The sequence below is a fragment of the Anomaloglossus baeobatrachus genome, chromosome 11 (genome assembly GCF_048569485.1).
Source record: "Anomaloglossus baeobatrachus isolate aAnoBae1 chromosome 11, aAnoBae1.hap1, whole genome shotgun sequence".
In the NCBI taxonomy this organism is placed as follows: domain Eukaryota; kingdom Metazoa; phylum Chordata; class Amphibia; order Anura; family Aromobatidae; genus Anomaloglossus; species Anomaloglossus baeobatrachus.
In genome coordinates, this window is record NC_134363.1 from 53014599 (window position 1) to 53038477 (window position 23879).

The 23879-nt window shown below is 48.1% G+C and overlaps 1 protein-coding gene across 1 annotated transcript; it reads left to right on the forward strand.

The window, feature by feature from the left end:
* The first annotated feature begins 18370 nt into the window (after window positions 1–18370).
* LOC142255803 (carbohydrate sulfotransferase 4-like) lies at window positions 18371–19486 on the forward strand. The gene has a single exon (XM_075327249.1). It carries the CDS (start codon window positions 18371–18373, stop codon window positions 19484–19486), a length of 1116 nt encoding a protein of 371 aa, XP_075183364.1.
* The last annotated feature ends 4393 nt before the right edge of the window (window positions 19487–23879 follow it).

A 23879-nucleotide genomic window follows, 5' to 3' on the forward strand; every position in this document is an offset into this window, starting at 1 on the left:
GTAGTAAAAAGACCAAATGACCCTCCACAGGAGATGTATGGTCAAAGATTGAAGTGCATGACCAAAAGACAGGTAGGCAAAGGTGGTTAGAAAAAGTATAAAGAAATAATCTCCACCAGAGTAGTCGTGGGGCAATAAAGAAGAGGCTGAAGTATTGTGTGTAATAAATTCTAGTCGTGAAGCCGAGAGGTGCCAGTTAGCACAGAAACGGCTAATAAAGATTACACAATACACACGCACAATCAGGTCCTTTATGCCCGGGCTAGTCGTGGAGCTGGAGAGGAAGGGAAATGCACAAACACAATCAGAGCATAAATGCCCTGACTAGTCGTGGAGGTGGAGAAGAAGGGAAGAAATGTGAAAGGTCCCGTAAAAGGGCACAGAGAGGGCAGATAAAAACAGTTAGAGGAGTGTGCAGCCCAGCTCAAGAAGTGGACTAGTCATGTGGCAGAGAGAGGAAGCAAGTGGATACAGAGCAGGGAGAGTAAACGTGGGGCCGGGCGGTGCAGTACAGCACAATGACGGCCAGAGTCAAAGAGGGAGAGAGAGGAAAAGCGAGTCTCTAGACCCACAATGGTTGTGTGAGTCAGAGGGGAGTAGGAAAGAGGAAAAGTGAGACAAATGAAGACTACCTGTGCAAGTGGAGGGGGGTCGCGGCAGGAGGACGAACCCAACAGCTGTTTCGCCTAAGCGCTTTTTCGAGGGAAGTGGAGGAGAGAGTGGGGCTGGCCGCTATATACAGGGGCAGCACAGTTGTTTTCAATCAAATAAAGATGGTGTCCGAAAAATGCGCATGCGCCGGAAGTCGAGGCCAGCGGGCGGAGCGAGCCGAGACCGCCAAGGGTAGTGCGCACGCGCGGGAGAACGGACGTCTCCATGACTCCCACGCATGCGCACAAGACGGCCGCGGCCAAGCAACGCCGCGTCAGCAGTCCTAGTCCACTTCTTGAGCTGGGCTGCACACTCCTCTCTCTCCCTCTTTGACTCTGGCCGTCATTGTGCTGTACTGCACCACCCGGCCCCACGTTTACTCTCCCTGCTCTGTATCCACTTGCTTCCTCTCTCTGCCACATGACTAGTCCACTTCTTGAGCTGGGCTGCACACTCCTCTAACTGTTTTTATCTGCCCTCTCTGTGCCCTTTTACGGGACCTTTCACATTTCTTCCCTTCTTCTCCACCTCCACGACTAGTCAGGGCATTTATGCTCTGATTGTGTTTGTGCATTTCCCTTCCTCTCCAGCTCCACGACTAGCCCGGGCATAAAGGACCTGATTGTGCGTGTGTATTGTGTAATCTTTATTAGCCGTTTCTGTGCTAACTGGCACCTCTCGGCTTCACGACTAGAATTTATTACACACAATACTTCAGCCTCTTCTTTATTGCCCCACGACTACTCTGGTGGAGATTATTTCTTTATACTTTTTCTAACCACCTTTGCCTACCTGTCTTTTGGTCATGCACTTCAATCTTTGACCATACATCTCCTGTGGAGGGTCATTTGGTCTTTTTACTACCTTGGGGGGCTGGGGTCCAATTTTTGGACCAATACACCCCAGTTATATACCACCCCCCCAGGGTTTCGTTACTGGCAATGAGTAGGACTTCATACCCCTCCCCCCCCCCCCCCATTTCTGTGTTCTACCCATACTTGCATCCTCATCCCTGGGTTGCCTCATTCTTTCCAATTTGTGTTCTAATTTGATACTGTACTATTTATTCTTATGAAAAAAAGTTGTATCTTCATCTATTTTATGTGAATAAAATTTAATACTTTTGCAATTAATTTTGGTGCCATATCTCTTCTTCCCTCCTTGTTCAAAATGCTCTTTGAAGTAGGCACCCCCCCCTGTGGGAACTCCAGGTTGTGTTTCCCCCAGTGATTACCGAATCAAGCCATGCATATGTTGTTTATAACCATCAACAGTGTGCACAGTAACAAAATGTTAAGTGAGCAGTTTGTGCAGTGGATGAGGTCCTCAGAGGACCGCAAGCAACTCAGGTTGTGGGCCCTAGAACACCCTGATGTGGACTTTGCCGTATTAAAGGAATGGGCCATCAAAGCTCTGCAACCCCCCGCATTTGAAGCTCTTGAGCCAGCCCCGTGGCCGGTTGAGACTGCTCCCGTCGTGGTGGCCCCTACTCCACCGGCACCTCCAGTGCCTGAAGCCCCAAGCGGAACGATGGAAGAGCTCGCTGCCCAAATTCGCCGCATGGATGGGGACCTCGCTAAGATTCTCGCCGCACTCCAGCCTCCGACTAGATGCCAGGCCCCGGTGAAGATGCAGCTCGCCGACAGCCCTGAGGACGTCCCCTGGATGCAGCGGAGAAGGGCCAATGACTCACGGAATGGGCCCCCAATCTGTTACAGGTGCAGCAAACCCGGCCACTACTCCCGACGGTGTCCGTTAAACGAGCAACCCCTGGGGCCATGGGCCAATCCTCAGGAGTAGAACCCTATGGCCCCCCAGACTGGCGGGACCGGTACATCGGGGCCCGGCCCATCATTCCCGTGGCTGTGGACGGCATACCGGTGATGGCTCTCCTGGACACTGGATCACAGGTAACCACCATACCATACACACTGTTTCAACGGTATTGGGGAAAAGACGAGCTGGCTCCCCCAGATGCCAGTATAACACTGATTGCAGCTGATGGACTCCCATTGACCCAAGTGGGATACAAACAAGTGGCCATGACTGTGGGGCGAGCTGAACTGCAACACCAGGGTATGATTGTGATAATGAATGAACCCAGTGATCATAACCCGAAGGTAGTGCTAGGGACCAACGTGATGGAGCACTGTATGAGTGACGTGCTGACCCTACTGCAGCAGCTGGCCGCCACGGCGGCGGGGAGCCGTCAGAGAGCTGTGTAGCGTGAGATCCGAGCCTTGATGTACCGCCAACATGTGAACTCGACAGGAGGAGAGATTGGTGGGGTGAGAGTGATGGATGTTGCCTTTTTGATTGTGCCTCCCAGGAGCGAGATGATGATTTGGTGTAGGGCAGCGGTAGGGCCCCAGGGGCGTGACTACCCCGCCATGATAGAGCCCATGCCCTCTGAACACTGGCCCACAGTAATGGCCGCCCGAGGGGTGGTAGATGTAAAGAAGGAGAGAGTGCCCGTGAGGGTGCTGAACTGCGGGGAGGAAGAAGTCAGGCTTCCCCGGTACGCTACCCTTGCCAAGTTGTTCACCTTGGATCCCCACACCATCCACGAGGCCATTCCCCCAACCTCACCACCTACTGCCAGCATTCACGCATCCCAAGGGGAGTTAGACGAGTGGTGTCGACAGCTACATGTAGGCACTGACGATACCCCTACACATCACAAAGAAGGGGTATACCGGGTGGTACGGGAGTATGAGCGAGTTTTTAGCAAACATCCCCTAGACTTTGGGCAGATTAAAGGGGTTCAACACCATATTCCCACCGGTGAACACCCCCCTATCAAAGAGAGGTACAGGCCTATTCCCTCTGCACACTACCAATGTGCCAAGGACATGTTGAGGAACATGAAGGAGGCAGGGGTTATTAGGGACAGCTGTAGTCCCTGGGCCGCCCCGTTGGTACTGGTTAAGAAGAAGGATGGCACCATGCGGATGTGTGTGGATTACCGAAAAATTAACCAGATAACACATAAGGACGCTTACCCTCTGCCCCGCATTGAAGAATCTCTGGCTGCGCTGAGAACCGCTAATTACTTTTCCACCCTTGACCTCACCAGTGGGTACTGGCAGGTTGCTGTGGCACCAGAAGACCGATAGAAGACTGCATTTGCTACCCCTATGGGACTCTGCGAGTTTAATAGCATGCCGTTTGGGCTGTGCAATGCCCCTGGAACCTTCCAACGGCTGATGGAATGCTGTCTGGGACATCTAAACTTTGAGACCGTCCTGCTGTACCTGGATGATGTGATTGTGTACTCCCAGACATATGAAGCCCACCTGGAGCACCTAGCCGAGGTGTCTGCGTCCCTTGCCAAATATGGGATGAAGTTGAAGCCCTCAAAGTGTCAACTGCTGAAACCCAGAGTGCAGTACCTAGGGCATATGGTCGGTGCAGAGTGTGTCGCCCCTGACCCTGAGAAAATCACCGCCATTCAGGACTGGCCGAGGCCGACCACGGTGAAGGAGGTGAGGCAGTTCCTGGGCCTGGTGGGGTATTACCGTCGCTTCATCAAGGGGTACACGAAGATGTCTGCCCCCATGCAAGACCTCCTCGTGGGACAGACCAAAGGTGGTAGACCCCTAGGAGCCCCGTTGGTGTGGGAAGAAAGGCATGAGGAATCCTTCCGTCAGCTGAGAGCGGCCCTGACCGGAGAAGAAATCCTAGCATACCCTGATTACAACCACCCCTTCATCCTTTACACCGATGCCAGCAATGTAGGCTTAGGGGCAGTCCTATCCCAGGTCCAGGACGGAAAAGAAAAAGTGATTGCTTATGCCAGCCGGAAGCTCCGACCGACTGAGAGGAACCCTGAGAACTACAGCTCTTTTAAGCTTGAACTCCTGGCACTGGTGTGGGCTATCACCGAGCGGTTCCGCCATTATCTGGCAGCAGCTAAGTTTACCGCCTTCACGGATAATAACCCGCTGACCCACCTGGACACTGCCAAGCTGGGCGCGTTGGAACAGCGGTGGGTGGCTAGGCTAGCCAACTACAATTTCACCATTAAGTACAGGGCTGGCCGTGCCAACGTTAATGCCGATGCACTCTCTCAGATGCCCCACTTGTTGGAAGAAGGGCCTGAGGATGACGACCTCGAAGAGATTGAGCTGCCCGCATTTCATCAGCCACCGACTGAGAAGGTGCATGTCTATCAACAACGGGTAAACCTGGACCCGCTGCCCAGCCAGGAGTGGCAAAAAGCTCAGGACCAGGCACCCGCTGTTCGCTTAGTCAAGATCTTGGTGGAACAAGGCGCTGCTGGAATAGACCCTGCCGCCCCAGCTGAAACCCAACGTCTGTGGCGAGAACGGACCTGGCTGTATCTACACCAGTGGAAGTTGTACCGTGAGCTGATTAACCCGAAGACTCATGAGAAAATCCGCCAGTTGGTGATTCCCCAAGCTAACGTGCCCACCGTCCTACAAGCGTACCATGATGGTGCCGGACACTTCGGATGGAAGAAACTGGAAATGCTGTTGAGAGAGCGGTTCTATTGGAGTGGGATGCGGGAGTCTGTAGAGGCCTGGTGCCGAGAGTGTGGCCCTTGCACGCTGAGAAGGAAGGACGAGGCCAGCCAGAAGGCGCCCCTACACCCGATCGTTACACATCAACCGCTGGAGCTGGTCGTGTGAAGCCCCACAAGTGCAGTGTCGGTGCATTACCTTCAGGGACTCCACTCGGCTGGATCTTTGTCACAGGTAGGAGATCTTCTTTTAGGATTGTCGTGACGCCACTCTCAGAATTGCGGTCAGTGGGGACCGCCACTGCAGGTTAAGGGATGCCTGGGGCTGATGGTGGGTGCAGTCAGTTGTAGTAGCCTCCTGAGAGTGAGGCAAGCCCCAGGACCCTGTGTAGGTGTGTAGAACCACAAGGCGCAGAATAACTCCACACAAGCAGAATGTCTTTCAGGGGTTTTACTCACAGAAGATGGCAGGGTGAGTAACCCGGGCGTAGCTGGGATGAACCAGACTGGAACCAGGTGTCCTTCAGGCTGACTGATGAGGGTGACTACCGACTCGCCTTCCTTAGCCCTTCTGTGGTTTGTGGTAACCCCGACTTTTAGTCCCTACGGGGGTCACCCAGGGAAGTAGCTGCTCCCCTCGTTTGTTTGCCGTTTGCTTGTCGCCTGGGCCAGATCACTCCAGCTGCTTGCCTCCTGTGAACTATGGGCCCTAACTGTGGCTACGTGGCTGCGGCTTTTGTGGTGTTGTGGCGTGGGCTTTAAGGGCCCCACACCGGCAGGTTTAGCAAGGAAAGGTGGATCTATCCCCGCATCGGGATCTGCCGCCCGTTTGGGCCTGGTACTCCCTGACAGTCTCCTTACTTTCCACTACACTGCTCTCTCTCCAGCTGTGTGTGGTGTTCGGGCAGCACTACCAGGTGACCGTTCTCCCCCGTCGGTAGTCACTGCGCGGACGCTGTTAGACTGTAACAGCTCCAGGGTCTGCTTCTGCTCTTCCTGGACTGCTGCACTAAACTGGCTCACTCGTGGGACCTGCACTGCTGCTCCTGTCTGAGCTCCACTTCCATGCTCCTCACTCCTCCACACTCTGCTTCAGACTGTTTACTCCTCCTTCTCTTTTCCCCTTGTGCCTGCCTACGCCACCTAGCAACCAGGCTCTCTACCACACCCCTTGAGTGGAGATGGAGGCTTCGCCCCCTCCACTCCTCAAGTGGAGGTGAAGGCTTTGCCCCCTCCTGGGATCCCCAGGGGTCCTCCCAAAGGTACATGTGTGAGACCTGATCACTATGCGCCTGTGTAGTCACACCTCGGTCAGCCTTCTGGATTACCTGTTTGTACTGTCCCCAGCATGGGTGTAGTACTCAGTGGTGCCTGACCAGGTCAGGGGCGCCACAGTCGCACTGGACCATGTAAAGCTCACCCCCACCCGAAGTGGGTACACCTACGCTCTAACCATTGTAGACCACTATTCAAGGTTCATGATGGTTGTCCCAGTCAAAGACCTAACTGGCCGTGCCGCCGCTAGAGCGTTCCAGGCTTATTTCTGCCGACCACATGGATACCCTGAGAAGCTGCTTACTGACCAAGGCGCGGCCTTTGAAGCGGAGGTGTTCCATGAGTTTTGTCAGTTGTACGGCTGCAAGAAGATCCGGACCACGCCTTACCATGCCCAAACCAACGGCATGTGTGAGAAGATGAATCACTTGGTCCTGGGCCTCCTCAAGACGTTGCCGCTAGAAGAGCGGAACCTGTGGCCGGAGAAGCTACCTGACTTGGTTGATATGTACAACAATATCCCTTCCAGCTCAACAAAATGCATCCCAGCATACCTGATGAGGGCTCGCCCCGGCCGGCTGCCGGTGGACCTGGATATGGAATTGAAAGCCCCAGAAGCACTCCCTTCGACAGCTGAATGGGACACTCGGCGGAGGGTGCAGTACCGACAGATTCAGGAATATGTTGAGAATAACTTGAGTCGGAGTCGGGAACAACAGGAGCAGCGCTTCAACCAGAAGGCGTCTGCTGGCCCTTTCCAGCCTGGAGATGTAGTACTGAAGCGGAAGAGGAGGACCCACAAGCTGGATGATCAATGGGAACAAACCCCATATGTCATACAGCCCACAGGATGGGAAGATGGGAAGGCCTACCAGATCAGTCGTGACCAAGGGGGCACTTTGGCCACGGCTTCCCGGGACCATCTAAAGAGGTGCCCGCCAGCATTGATGGCAGCGGCTGAAGTCCCGGTTCCTAAACCGGTGGAGAAGGCAAAAGAGGTAATCCACACCGTGATGGGTGACTTCCCAGCGGACTGGCCCACACAGAATGGCGTGGTGATTCTTCCAGTGATACTGTTCCCACAACCCGTGGATGAGGAAGTGATGGAAGTGGTCGACCATGAGCCAGTGCCCAGGGATGAACCTGTACCCAGCTCCCCTAGGCCTCCGCCTGCCCCACACGATAGCGGGGAAGAGGAACTGATTGCTCCCTCTGTCCCACTGCCTGTCCCCACTGACACAGGACCCCAGAGGTCCACTCATCCCAACCTAGGTAGACCCCCACTTAGGTACAGGGAAACTACTCTTTAAAAGGGAGGAAAAATGGTGTGAATGTGTGTTTAAAGTTAAAAGAATGAAAAAGAATGATAAGTGAAGGATCAACCGAGATGTCATCTGATTTGCTACCTGATTGTCAGCCTGCTTAGAACCGGTCATTGCCGGCAACTAATCCCCGTTGGGACCCCTTACAAACCATTGCGTAAGAACTACTACGAACAGGCCCGAGAACTAGCAGGGCAACCACAAACTTGTGGCATGTAAATAATGTTGTTGTGGCTTTTACCGTGACCGCCTCCGGAGAGGCAGATTGGAGGAAGGGCTCGCAGTGGAGCAGGCTGGGGCCCAGCCACCACCGGAACCGGTGGCGATCCTCTGGGGGTTTCAGGGGTTCCCCATGGACGTGGGTCCCCTGAAAAGGACAGAACCCGCTCGGGCAACTTGTGCTGGACTGGGGTCAAGGGGTGCTGCCTGTTTGCTTAGGGGCAGCATCAGGGCCAGGTTGCTTGGGTGGGAGAGAGCGGAAGCCGTAACCGTTGTAACATTAAAGTAAGAGTACCTCCCGATGTGGGAAGATGTTATTTTAATTGTAATGTGTTACCGTTTTTCTATTTTTCAGTTGTGAAAATAAAACCGGTGATGGACGGGCAGCCCGCGGACGGTCTGCATTTTACTAAGGGGGAATGTGGCGCCCTGGACAAGCCAGGGGCCACAGAGAACAACACCAACACACCCCACACTCCCGGTCAGGCACACCGAAGTCAGACACAAAACCCTTGTTGCCTTCCTCCAGGGGCTGATGTTCACACCAGGGGGTGGGCCAGGCGGTTGGCCCCACCCACCGAGAAGTTCACAGTCCTGGAGGCGGGAAAAGCAGACAGATCAGCTAGGGAAGTGAAAGTGAGAGGAAGGAAAGTGGCAGCTGAGCAGACTAAAGTTGGTCCGGGTGTGTGGCCCGGACGGATCAGCAAGGTTGGCAGATGGTGGTGACCGTCTGCAGGAGTGGCCTATTGGAGCCTACCGGAAAGACCGTCGACGGGCGGTGGCCCGGCGGTACCGGACCGGTACGCAAAGAGAAGCCAGCACCATCTGGCAGGGGCTTACGGACCCCGGCAAGGCTAGGAGTCGCCGTGAATTTGCCAAATTCGTTAGCGAAGGGAACCTCCTGGGTTTCCCAGCAGCCAAGACCCGACAGAAAGCAACAGTCCAACCGAGAGAGGAAAACACCCGTCACCGCCAAGGCTAAAGTTCCCAGGGCCAGAGCCTGCGGGCAAAAGGGGCTCCTCCAGCCCATATCCAAGCTGGGGAGCGGGTTACCGGTGGGAACCCATTGGAACCGTTACAGTACATAGGTGCAGGGAAAGGCAGTCACCATCAACCTGCCGGGAGAAAACAACACCGCAGCCGTCTGTGGGACCCGTCCATCCAGCCGTGTGTTTTACCGAGAACTGTGTCCTCATCATTGGCTGAGTGAGTACCACCGTGCGGCACAGCGCTGCCCCCGCGACCTTGCACCTCACCAGGCCCCGTAACCTGCCTGCCATCCATCCCTTACCCCATCACCGGGCCCCGGGACAACCAACCCCCTACCCACGGAGGGGAGAAATAACAACAAAGCTGCTCCCTGTCACCGCTCCCGGGATCCCCGTCCAGAGCAGCGGTGGTGTCACCAATCTCACCACAACCGTGGGTGGCGTCACGGACAATAACCAAATCCCCACAATCAAATCCCCTGTTCACTCACGGGCGAGGAGCGCCGCTCGAGTCCCCGGGATCCAGCCCACCGCTCGAGCCACCACCGAGCAGCAGCAGCGGCCGGACCCGAGCAGTGGGAGAGCGCAGCGTCCCCTCCTCCGCCCGCGACACAATGATCCTGAGGACATTTCATAACTTGGAGTTCACCCCACAATCTTAAGGACACCATACAAAGCCTAGAATACTCCATTATCCAGAGGACATCACATGAACTTGACAAAATTACATGATCCTGAGGATACCATGTTGCGGGCGGGGGCCGCTGCCGCTTCCAGGGCCGCTCGGATCCGGGATCGTTGCTATGGCTCGAGTGGTGACTGGACCCGGGCTCGCACGGCCGTCCTTCCTCACAACTGTCGGAGGGGGATATTTACAGGGGGTTTGATGTGTCTGTGATGCCACCCGTAGGTTGCAGTGAGGTATGGAGGCACCGCTGCTGCCTGGTGATGGGATGCCCGGGGCTGATGGAGCGGGGCAGCAAGATGGGATCCCCTCCACGGGTAGGGGAGGTGTAGTCCCGGGGCCCTTTGGTAAACGGGAGTAATGGCTGCTGGAGGGGGCACGCCGGGTTGGACCAGGGATCAATGGTGGACTCACAGTTCAGTAATCACACACAAGTCCAGTAGTAAACCAAGTTGCCAGTAACCAGTCACCTTCGGCGGGTGTATTCGGGTTCCCACACCCGGGTGTAGCAAACAGGGGTCCCTTCCTACTGCACTCTGTGTTTCTGTCTTCTCTGGGACAACTCCGTATGGAACGGGGAAGTCTGCTCCCGATGCTCTTTATGTTGGGAGCTGTGGCCCGCGAAATCTGACCCTTGGGATTTCTGTGGGTTCTGACGGACACCCTATCCCCCGCGTTGGGCTTCTGTTTCGCTCTCTGGGCTTCTGGAGAACAAGGCCTGAAACCTCGTCCTCTGCTGGTTAATTAATAAGGGGCATGCGACCTTCCTCGTCCTAGGGTCCAGACACCCCATCTGTGCACGGCCTCCGGACCGGATTCCCGCTGTTGGCACCGGCGGGCTACAACCCTGCCCTGGTCCACTTAAGATCTCCCGAAACCGGATCTCCATCGCCTGTGGCCCTGTTCACTGTCTGCCACCTAGCCGGTAGTCCAGGGTCCCCTACCCCTGACTCCACTGCTGTCAACGGTCTCGACTTCACTCTACTCCTCCAAACTCCAACTCAACTAAAACTCAAACTCAAACTGACGTGTTCCCCGCCCCTGACACCTCAGGACCCCTAGGTGGGCGTTCTTATCCGCCTGATCCCGCCCACTGGTGTGTCCTTAATATCATGAGTGGGTGGCTAGGCTTTAATGGCTGTGTGTTGTACCTGGGTGTGGGTTTTTGGTGGTATCCAGCAGGGTGGACTACTTTTGTGACTACCTGGTTTTGCCAGGACGTCACAACCACATGAGCCCAAAGATACGGTACAAGATTGAGGAGATCCCAAGAGTCTGAGGATAGTCCACTAGCTGGAGGATATCACATGAAAATAAGACCAAAGTATGAGAATGAGGATATCCTTCAATGGTAAAGCTGTACAAGAGATAAAAAATAGGTACTGATTGACAATGAAAACGAACAAGATAAGACTCTTAGGTTGGTAAAAGAGTCTCATATGGCATTACAGATACAGTATATCATAAAACTGAGTACACCTCTCACATATTTGTAAATATTTTATTATATCTTTTCATAGGACGGCGCTGAAGATCTGACCCTTTGATACAATGTACAGTGTCAGAGTGCAGCTTGTATAACAGTGTAAATTTAGGGTAAATAACTCAACACACAGCCATTAATGTTTAAACCGCTGGCAACAAAAGTAAGTACACCCCTAATTGAAAATGACCAAATTATGCTCAATTGGCTATTTTCCCTCTCCGGTGTCATGTGACTCATTAGTGTTACAAGGACTCAGGTGTGAATGGGGATCAGTGTGTTATGTTTGCTTTTATCACTCACACACTCTCATACTGGTCACTGGAAGCTCAACATGTCTCCTCATGGTTAAGAATTCTCTGAGGATCTGAAAAAATGAAATACTGCTCTACATAAAGATGTCCGAGGCAATAAAATATTGCGAACACCCTGACACTGAGCTGCAGCATGGTGGCCAAGACCATACAGTGGTTTAACAAGACAGGATCCACTCAGAACAGGCCTCACCATGGCCGACCAAAGAAGTTTGCATGTGCTCAGTTCCCCCTCAGTTTCATCCTCATTTCTTATTGTTAATGATAAAGTATGACTGTAACACTTTCAAGAAGGTCAGAATGACCCACAAATCTCAAAAGGTCTTTGTGTATCTTAAAATAAAAAAGCAACTAATCTTCCTGATATGGTTATGACAATATATCTGTGAGGTTCACACATTCAAGAAAAGCCTTTAACCACACCTTGAGCCTGGACTTAATTGAAGACTAATTTGCACATCTGTAACTAAGTACTTCAAGAAGGGAAATATCTTAGGAGCTTCCTCCATGCATTAGTTCTCATCTACTCCAAGCAACGAAAGGTTCTTCTCCAGAACGTCGGCTTTTGCTCTACAAGACAAGATAATTGGTTTAACGGTTTGTAACCCCCTTGTTTTGCCCATGGGAAAGAAAACAAAAAGTTTCTGTGGAGGACTGAAAGACTCACTTAAGAATCTTAACTTTTCGCTCAGCTCAGATTGGAGAAAAAGGTAAGATGATACTGTCCACCAACTTTATATAGAAAGACTAGTTATGATTCTAGCTATGTAATTCGTATTTCCAGACAAAAGGGTTAATGACACTCCGTCTGCCTGGATTGAAGAGACATATTAAATAGCAGTTTATTTAAATAATCCAATAATTGTCCAATTATTCCCACATTACCAAAGCGAAGGGAGACACACATTTTTATTTCTCCCGAAACCGGACAGTTGAAGACTCGTGAGTGCTTTCTCCTGCCCCTTATGATCTCATTTAGACTTACATGTCCTTTATAATCTATGGTGCTATTCACGTGTCCATTTTTTTTCCCGTAAAGGATGATTAGAAGTCTATGGGTCCATGAAAAACACCTACAACACATGGATCAGTGTCAGACCACCTGTAATATTGACTTTGGTGGCCCACTGATCAACTAAATGGAAATATTACATCCTCAAATTAACCTATGTTTCTGTGTAATAATATACTGGGTACTTAGTAAAATGAAAGATGAGATGCCGCCTTTGTCTGTACATAGTGAAACAGGCAGTGGCGTAACTAGAGTTTGATGGGCCCCAGTGCAAAGTTCAGATCTGGGCCCCCCCTCCACATACACCGACACTTGGGGTATGGGATAATGACACTGACACTCGGGGTACAGGATAATGACACTGAGACTTGGCTCTTTCCCTCAGCACCCCGGTTTCCCATGATCTGAAATCCCTCTATTAGCACTCAGGTTTCCTATGTTCTGATATCCATCTTGTCCTCGGCACCCAGCTTTCCCATGCTCTGCTATACATCATTCCCTCAGCACACAGCTTTCCCATATCAGAGCATGGGAAAGCTTGGTGCTGAGAGAAGATGTATTAGCAGAGCATGGGAAAGCTGGGTGCTGAGAGAAGATGTATTAGCAGAGCATGGGAAAGCTGGGTGCTGAGAGAAGATGTATTAGCAGAGCATGGGAAAGCTGGGTGCTGAGAGAAGATGTATTAGCAGAGCATGGGAAAGCTGGGTGCCGAGGGAAAAGAGCCTTTTTCCCTCAGCACAAAACGTTCCCATCCCCTGCTTGTATCTTTGTCCCCCCTTGTATATAGTTCTCCAAATACTATAATGGCCCCCACATAGCCTTCCAAATAGTATAAAGGGTCCCACATAACCCTTCATATATTAGAATACACCTCCATAGTCCTCCATGTATTATAATGCATTCCCATAGTTCTCCATGTATTATAATTCACCATATAGTCCTCCATATATTATACTGCACCCCATAGTTCTCCATATATTATACTACACCACATAGTCCTCCATATATAATACTGCACCACATAGTTCTCCATATATTATAATGCATCCCCATAATCCTCCATGTATAAAGTAGCCCTTCAATTATTATCATGAATTTCTCATAGTTCTCTATGTGTTATAATTCACTCCATAGTTCTCCATGTATTATACTGCACCATATAGTCCTCCATATATTATAATGCACCCCATAGTTCTCCATATATTATACTACACCACATAGTCCTCCATATATAATACTGCACCACATAGTTCTCCATATATTATAATGCATCCCCATAATCCTCCATGTATAAAGTAGCCCTTCAATTATTATCATGAATTTCTCATAGTTCTCTATGTGTTATAATTCACTCCATAGTTCTCCATGTATTATACTGCACCATATAGTCCTCCATATATTATAATGCACCCCATAGTTCTCCATATATTATACTACACCACATAGTCCTCCATATATAATACTGCACCACATAGTTCTCCATATATTATAATGCATCCCCATAATCCTCCATGTATAAAGTAGCCCTTCAATTATTATCATGAATTTCTCATAGTTCTCTATGTGTTATAATTCACTCCATAGTTCTCCATGTATTATACTGCACCATATAGTCCTCCATATATTATAATGCACCCCCATAGTCCATGTATAAGGTAGGCTCCTTAGTCCTCCATATATTATAATGTAGCCCCCATAGTCCTATATGAATTATAACGCAACCCCATAAAACTTCATATTGCATTATGCAGCCCCATACTCCTCCATGTATAATGCACCCCTATATTCCATATATAAGGTGTCTTTCATTTTGTATTATGTAGCCCCCCCCAGACCTCCATGTATAATTATGCAGCCAGCCTCTCCAGGCCTCCATGTATAATAATGCAGCCAGCCTCTCCAGGCCACCATGTATAACAATGCACCTAGCCTCCTCAGGCCTCCATGTATAATGTAGCAGCCAGCTTCTCCAGGCCTCCATGTATAACAATGCACCCAGCCTCCTCAGGCCTCCATGTATAATATAGCAGCCAGACTCACCAGGCCTCCATGTATAACAATGCACCCAGCCTCCTCAGGCCTCCATGTATAAAGCAGCCTCTCCAGGCCTCCATGTATAAAGCAGCCTCTCCAGGCCTCCATGTATAATAATGTAGCCTCCCCAGACCTACATGTATAAAGCAACCTCCTCAGACCTCCATGTATAAAGCAGCCTCTCTAGGCTTCCATGTATAATAATGCAGCTTCCCCAGAACTGCCTTCCAAAGCCTCTGGCCACCCTTTACCCACTTATATATATATAAAAAAACCCAAAACAAAACAAACCAACAAGTACTCACCCTCTCTCTTCCTTCCATTGCTGCTGTCCTCACCGCTCTCCTCATTCCCCAGCCGCTGCTGTCCTCACCAATGTCCTCTTCCACCGCTGCTGTCCTCACTGCTGCTTGTTCTCCCGATGCTGCGGTCGGCGTCCTCCCGTCATGCACTCTGTGCACTCAGCACAGCAGTCGCTTGGGAGTGATGTCACCGCACAGGGGGAGAATGGTGATGCACAGCGCGGCACCGGCCGCGCTATGCTTCATTATTACTGTGCGCCATGACGGGGGAGACACCGCAGCCGCTGACACCAGGCAGGGGGCCCCGGTACCGCCGCTGACACCCGGTAGGGGGGCCCGGTGTCGGCAGCAGCAGCGGGTCAAATAGCGGCCGCGTGGTCTGTGACAGATCAGCGCAGCTCCTCTCTCACTGACAGGAGCTGGGTGATGATCTGCCCGGCGGCCGCCGGGCCCCTAACCTCCCGGTCGCGATCGCGACCGCTGCAACCGCGGTAGTTACGCCACTGGAAACAGGTGTATTTTGCAACTTCTGATTATGTTTGGTGATAGTAGTTTACTACTGCAAAGGGGCCCACCGGAGGGTTCCAAAGGAAAAGAGAAGCTTTGTAATTCAGGCTATGTGCGCACGTTGCGTTCTGTCCCTGCAGAAATTTCTGCAGCGATTTGAACAGCACACGTGCGCTTCAAATCGCTGCAGAAAGAGTCCGTAATGAAAAAAAAAAAAGCCGATTCCATGCGCTCTGAGTAGACAGAGCGGGGGCTGCATGCAGAGCGCAGGAAAGAAGTGACATGTCACTTCTTAGAACGTGCGCTTCGGGCAGCAGCTGAAGCGCTGCGCTCTAAGACGCCACATTCGCACGTCCCCTGCATAATCTTCATAGATTATGCAGGGGACGCAGGACGCATGCAGTTACGCTGCGGTGCAGATCGCAACGTAACTGCATGTAAATACGCAACGTGTGCACATAGCCTTACAGTGTTTCTCCAAAAATAAATATATAATTTTTATATATATATTATATATATATATATATGTCTTATATAATTTTGTTGCTTGGAAAGATGGGCTAAGGTTTATTTTCAGGGGATGTCTTATTTGTCTTCCATGAGCATCAATCCACATTTATTCTTGAACAAAAAATATCAACAGTTATTCGAGCATAATCATATCCCATTCTGGAACATCAACATAACTCTTCGAACCCTGTGTGTAACACATGAGTATATAGATACATATCTATATCTATCTACCCATCAAATAATATCTATCTATCTATCTATCTATATATATATATATATATATATATCTATATATATATATATATATATATATATATATATATATATATATATATATATATCTATACAATACACTTGTTTCACTAAGTACAAAGGAGGCATCTCATCTTTCATTTTACTAAGCTCCCAGTATATATATATATATATTTACACACACACACACACACACACACACACACACACACACACATACACACACACACACACACACATACACACACACATACACACACACACACACACACACACACACACACACACATACACACACACATACACACACACACACACACACACACACACACACACACACACACATACACACACACACACACACACACATACACACACACATACACACACACACACACACACACACACACACACACATACACACACACATACACACACACACACACACACACACACACACACACACACATACACACACTAACTGCACATACCATACATACCAGGCTGTTTCCTCTTCAGCTCTAGACTCCTGCTCTAAAGAGACCTATGATGAAATCATGGTCATATAAAGGTTCTTAAGCAGTGTTCTTAAGGACCTTTATGTGACCCTGATGTCACCAAAGGTCTCCTGACTGGGGCCCTGAGAATTTGCCCAGTTTTACTTCCCCTAATGCTGACTGTAGCTAGGACGTATTTTTGGAGTAGGGCTTATATTTCACGCCTACTTCAAAAATCCTGTAAAATCATGCTGGGGCTTATTTTCAGGGTAGGTCTTATTTTCGAGGAAACAGGTTTTTTTTTTTATCTATCTGTGAAAAACACAGATGACAGACAGATGTTAAAAACGGACACACAGACTGTCCACCATTTTTTCACCGTGGTGGTCATGAACTCATCATGTTCTCAAGACCCAAGATGCCTGCAACAAAAGGTAATGCACAAGTGCATGCCTACTATGAGCCAGCGCAGAATGGTGCTGCACTGAGCATGCGCAAGATTTCAAATTCTCGCGTGACTTTTGCCACTTTGAAACTGAAGAGTTGGCAGGGATGTTGCGCTTCATATAGGGTTATGTCTCCGCCACCAGGTAATTCATCTCCAATGCACCTGCCTTCTGTTCGGGATTGCGTCAACTCCTTGAGTTTTCACGAAGATGGCATTAGTCCTCTCTGCAGATTTGAGGATGACTGTTTGTTCAAGGCACTGTTCAAAGAAATCCTTCTACTTCACCTGAAGCTAACCCTGAAATCTCTTCACAGTCACAGGTTCCTGGTCAAGTGCGAAAAATCACATCTTCCTGACGACGTTCAGTACATGGAAAATTAACCTGAATTTTTTGTTTCTTGGAGTCCTTAGCGCAACATCCCATCCATGTTTTAACTCTACGTATGGCTACACACCATACATTTCAACTTCACTTTGTTAATGTATTCCCAATTAATTATCCAGTTATTTCCACTTTGTTAGTGGGAATAATTGGATAATTGGCTTGACTTAATGACCTGCTAATTAATATGTCTCTTCTATAAAGGCAAAGTATCATTAGGCCTTTTGTTTGGTGCCTAAGGTCTCCAGGAAACAAAAAATTCAGGTAAATTTTTCAGTTTTGATGCCTCTTTGTTCCCTCCTTTGTTATAGTTCTGTCATGGCTTCCATTTTTCTATGGATAACATGTTCAGTCCAATGCACTTTGATGGTTCCTGATGATCTATAATGGACTCCATCAGATTTCCAACATCTCTGAAGGCAAGTCTCGCTTGTAGGAACCACAACAGTGTGGAAAACAATGCTGATGTGAACAAAGCCTTAGATCTATTGATGGCCTCCATCAGATTTCCAACATTTCTGAAGGCAAGTCTCGCTTGTAGGAACAAATACAGTGTGGAAAACAATGTTGATGTGAACAAAGCCTTAGATCTATTGATGGCCTCCATCAGATTTCCAACATTTCTGAAGGCAAGTCTCACTTGTAGGAACAAATACAGTGTAGAAAACAATGTTGATGTGAACAAAGCCTTAGATCTATTGCTGGCCTCCATCAGATTTCCAACATTTCTGAAGGCAAGTCTCACTTGTAGGAACCACAACAGTGTGGAAAACAATGCTGATGTGAGCAAAGCCTTAGATCTATTGATGGCCTCCATCAGATTTCCAACATTTCTGAAGGCAAGTGTCTCTTGTAGGAACCACAACAGTGTGGAAAACAATGCTAATGTGAACAAAGCCTTAAACGTATTTCCGTTTTAGTTGTAGAAAATGTGGTAACCCTTCATGCTGCGTATTCCTTACACCTCATTACCTTTAATTTGTTTTTAGGTTTCACGACACCATGTCCATCCGTTTGGTCTTCTACTTCTGTGTACTTTTCTACATAATTTTCCTTTCATGCCGGTATTACGAAGTCGGTCTGATCTCCAAGTCCTACGAAACAAAGAAGGCCCCCGTCCATATTCTCATTTTATCTTCCTGGCGTTCTGGCTCTTCCTTCATTGGGCAGATCTTCAATCACCACCCTGATGTTTTTTATCTTTTTGAACCAGGACATTCGGTCTGGATGAGATTTAGAAAAGAAGGGGCCAGACTTCTACACTACGCAGTCAGAGACCTCATCCACTCGCTTTTCACCTGTGACGTTACCCCACTGCAACATTATGCTGGTGGTGATGGCCAGTACATCTCCAGCATGTCCTTCTTCGCAGAAAGTCGAGCTTTGTGTTCACCACCATCTTGCTCACATCCTCTACCACCAGAGGGCTACAATCGGTCAAAGTGTTTCCAACAGTGTCAGAATTCCACCTTCGATCAAATGGCAAAAACATGTGACACTTACAGTCACAGGGTCATGAAAACAGTACGAATCCTAGACTATTCTGTTCTCGTTCCACTTTTTCGAGACCCTGCACTTGATCTTCGGATCATCCACCTTGTTAGAGACCCAAGAGCAATATCATCATCAAGGAAATCCTTTAAACTGAAAATTGAAGATGAGATTGTGCTTAAGGAACACGACAAAGTCATAAATGGTCCGGTCATGGCCACAATCTGTAAAGCACAAGCCAACATAAACAAAATGGTCCAGGCAGCTGGAGACCACCTAAAGAGGAGATATCTGCTTATTCGTCATGAGGATTTGTCAACGGAACCCATTGCAAATACAAAAAAAATCTATGAGTTTTCTGGACTTAAGATGACCCCAGATTTGGAGAGGTGGATATATAACATCACTCACTGGGATGCTAAGGACAAGAGCATGTTCATGACATTTTCTAGACAATCTTCGAAACTTGTTCAGCAGTGGAGAAAGACCATGGACATCAGCAAAGTGAAGGAGATTGAGGAATACTGCAAGGAAGCCATGGACTTGTTTGGTTACTCGCCAGTGGGTTCCAAAAGTGATGAGCAAAATATGAGTCTAGACTTTGTATGGGAAGGTCGATATCCTTAGTAATGAGTGAATACGGAAAAGGAACTTGGAGGTGCCATCATGTCTTCTAAATTTAGCTGTGACCCCTTTTGTGTCTCAGGCTAAGAGGACATCCCTTATTCCCGGCCACTGCTATGGACTTGGGCAGGTAGAAGTCCAACAACTGAAATCAAATGTTTGCTCAGCTGCAATAGATCGATCTATGAGTTTTGGATGTGTGGTCCCATGTCTTTTTCTACAGCTATGTAAATACAACATCCCTTTTATTCCCTGACATCTTCTGTCGAGAATGAGTAAGAACCTCCCCATGAACATGTATTGATTAGCAGGGACAGGACTACAAAAAGCTGTACCCCATAGCAAACTTTTGAATATAGAAGTTGTGGTCATTGATCTCCATGATCATTGTATTATCGAGCCAAAGACTTCTAAGGTCGCTATATTCTGAGTTCATAGAATTATATGAATGCTTTTTCATGGATCCACAAATTTCTATAGCTATTGTATTATGGGTCCATAGACTTCCATGGCTGCTTTATTGTGGATCTTTAGACTTCTACAGCTGCTGTGTTATGAATCCATAAACATCTATAGTTGCTGTGTTATGAATACATAGACTTCTATGGTTGCTGTGTTATGAATGCATAGACTTATATGGTTGATGTGTTATGAATCAATAGATGTCTATGGTTGCTGTGTTATGAATCCATAGACTTCTATGTCTGCTGTATTATGGATTCATAGACTTCTATGGCTGCTGTGTTATGGATTCATAGACTTCTATGGCTGCTGTGTTATGGATCCATAGACTTATATGGCTGCTGTATTATGGATCCATAGACTTCTATGGCTGCTGTGTTATGAATGCATAGACTTCTATGGCTGCTGTGTTATAAATGTATAGACCTATATGGTTACTGTGTTATGAATCCATAGACTTATATGGTTGCTGTGTTATGAATCCACAGACGTCTATGGTTGCTATGTTATGAATCCACAGACTTTATATGGCTGCTGTATTATAAATATATAGACTTATATGGTTGCTGTGTTATGAATCCATAGACTTCTATGGCTGCTGTATTATGGCTCCATAGACTACTATGATTGCTGTGTTACGGATCCATAGACTTATATGGCTGTTGTATTATGGATTCATGGACTTCTATGGCTGCTGTGTTATGGATCCATAGACATATGGCTGATGTGTTATGAATCCATAGACTTCTATGGCTGCTGTGCTATGAATCCATAGACTTGTGGCTGCTGTATTGTGAATCCTTAGACTTCTATGACTACTGTATTATGAATCCATATACTTCTTTAGTGCCTGTGTCGTGGATCCATAGACTTCTATAGCTGCTGTTTGATGGATCCATCGATTTTTATGACTGCTGTATTAGGTATGCATAGACTTCTTTGGCAGCTGTATTATGGATCCATAGACTTTTATTGGTTCTGTATTACTTTTCCATAGACTTCTATAGCTGCTGTATTATGTATCCATAGACTTCTATTGCGGCTGTATTATGGATTGATAGATGTCTATGACTGCTGTATTATGGATCCATAGACTTCTATGACTGTCCTTTCCCTAGTGACAGCTCCTCCTGCTGTGGGCTAATCCCACAGTTTAACTGTTTCTTGCCCTGCAATCAGTTGTCGGGCAATCTATTTTACCAAAACTTCCTACATAATCTTTTACTTATAATCTTATAATGTCCAGCCACTAGATGGCGATGTTTAATTGCAGACATCATTATACTACATTGATTAGCCAACGCTGCCAAATCTATACATTACACTACATCTTATGCAATCATATTCATATACCTTACATTACTTGTATCGGTACGTCATAGGTTGTGTGTGTCTCCTTAATGCGGGCTCATGCGGAAAGACCATTTTATTTTACAACAACAGGCATTAATCATTTCCAGGACTATTTACAATTTCCCATGTTACAGAATAGTAATTTATCCCTAAAAGTCAGATACTATACTGTGTTTCTGTATGGAATCCATTTTTTACACATTCATAGACTTGAATTGGTGTGACTCATTCTCTTTACAGAAGAAAGTAGTGCATTCTGTGATTACACACAGATTAGATCAGTGAAAAAATACTCTATATTCCAGCACTTCAGCACTAGCGGAAGCTCAATGAATAGAGATTTTTACATATTCATATGGCAGAGTCAGTATATGAATATATCACCAGAAACATCATTGGTATATGTCTGCATTATCAGAACCACCATCAGTAAAGGACTACATCGTCAGAACCACCATCAATACAGAAATACATCACTAGAACCACCTTCAGTACATGAAAACATCATCAGAATAACCATCGGTTCATGAATACATAACCAAAACCACCATCACTGCATGAATACATCATTAGAACCACCATCAGTACATGACTACATCACCAGAACCACCATCAATAGAGAAATACATCACCAGAACCACCAGCAGTACAGGAATACATCATTAGAACCACCATCAGTACATGAATACATCACCAGAACCACTATCAGTATATGACTACATCATCAGAACCACCATCAGTACAGTACTACTGTATATATATATATATATACACATATATATATGTATATGTGTATATATATATATATATATATATATATCTATATATATAATTGCCTTATTCTGTCTGTCTGTCTGTCTGTCTGTCATACTCCAAAATTGTGTTATGGTGACACAAAGCTGATTGGCCGCTGGGCTCGCCATGGCCCCGCCCCCCCACATGGATTGGCCTCTCGCCCCGGCTCTCTGCAGGCCCCGCCCCCCTCACGCAATGCACGCTCGCTCTGGCCCAACTGACACGGAGCTCCGACTCCCAGGTGAGTACACACACACACATCAGATCACACTCACTCTCACACACACCTCACAGATCACATCCACACACTCACAACATCCTGGGATATCGCTTGCTTCTACACCGGCTCCGTCACGATCCCAGCAGCGCCAGACATAACCTTGCGATGCTGGGATCTTGACGGAGCCCGTGAACGCTGGTAACCATTATACACATCGGGTAACTAAGGTCCCTTGGTTACCCGATGTGTATCATAGTTACCAGTGTACACCGGCTCCGTCACGATCCCAGCAGCGCCAGACATAACCTTGCGATGCTGGGATGTTGACGAGCCCGTAAACGCTGGTAACCATTATACACATCGGGTAACTAAGGTCCCTTGGTTACCCGATGTGTATCATAGTTACCAGCGTACACCGGCTCCCGGTACACATGTGCAGGGAGCCGGCATTATACTCCTCTCCCCCCAGGACTACTCCTCCTATTACAGTCCTCCTATTATACTCCTCTCTGAGTATAATAGGAGAACTATTATAGCATGGGGGATGTAGCACGAATGGGGGGTGCGCAGCATGGGGGATGTAGCACGATGGGGTGCGCAGCATGGGGGATGTAGCACGATGGGGAGTGCGCAGCATGGGGGATGTAGCACGATGGGGAGTGCGCAGCATGGGGATGTAGCACGATGGGGAGTGCGCAGCATGGGGGATGTAGCACGATAGGGAGTGCGCAGCATGGGGGATGTAGCACGATGGGGAGTGCGCAGCATGGGGGATGTAGCACGATGGGGAGTGCGCAGCATGGGGGATGTTGCACGATGGGGGATGTAGCACGATGGGGGGTGCGCAGCATGGGGGATGTAGCACGATGGGGAGTGCGCAGCATGGGAGATGTAGCACGATGGGAAGGTGCGCACCTCCCCCCAACACACACACACACACACACACACACAGGGAACCACAAACACCGCCATACACAGACACCCACACACACAGACAACGCTGCACACACACAACACCAAACACACAAACACCGCGGCATACATAAATATACGCACATACCGCACAACACACACATTGCACAAAACATACCTCCCCCCAAAACACACCACACCCACACAAACCGCGCAACACACACACACAACGCTACAGACACACAGCGCTCCACAAACAACGCAACACACATACAACACCGCTCTCACTCCCCGCCACACCCAGACAACACCCAGAACATGTACAGCGCCCTACACAAACACTTGGTAACTACACACAACAACATCTATATATATATATATATATATATATATATATATATATATCTATAACAAAAATCATACATGAACTACACAATACGTAAATTCTAGAATACCCGATGCGTAGAATCGGGCCACCTTCTAGTATATATATATATATATATATATATATATATATATATATATATATATATATATATACACACATACATACATGTAAACGGATATACAAATACATACACATACATGTGTTTATATACACATACATATACTGTACATACATATATCTCTTCTTGTGAGGGAACTCATCGGACT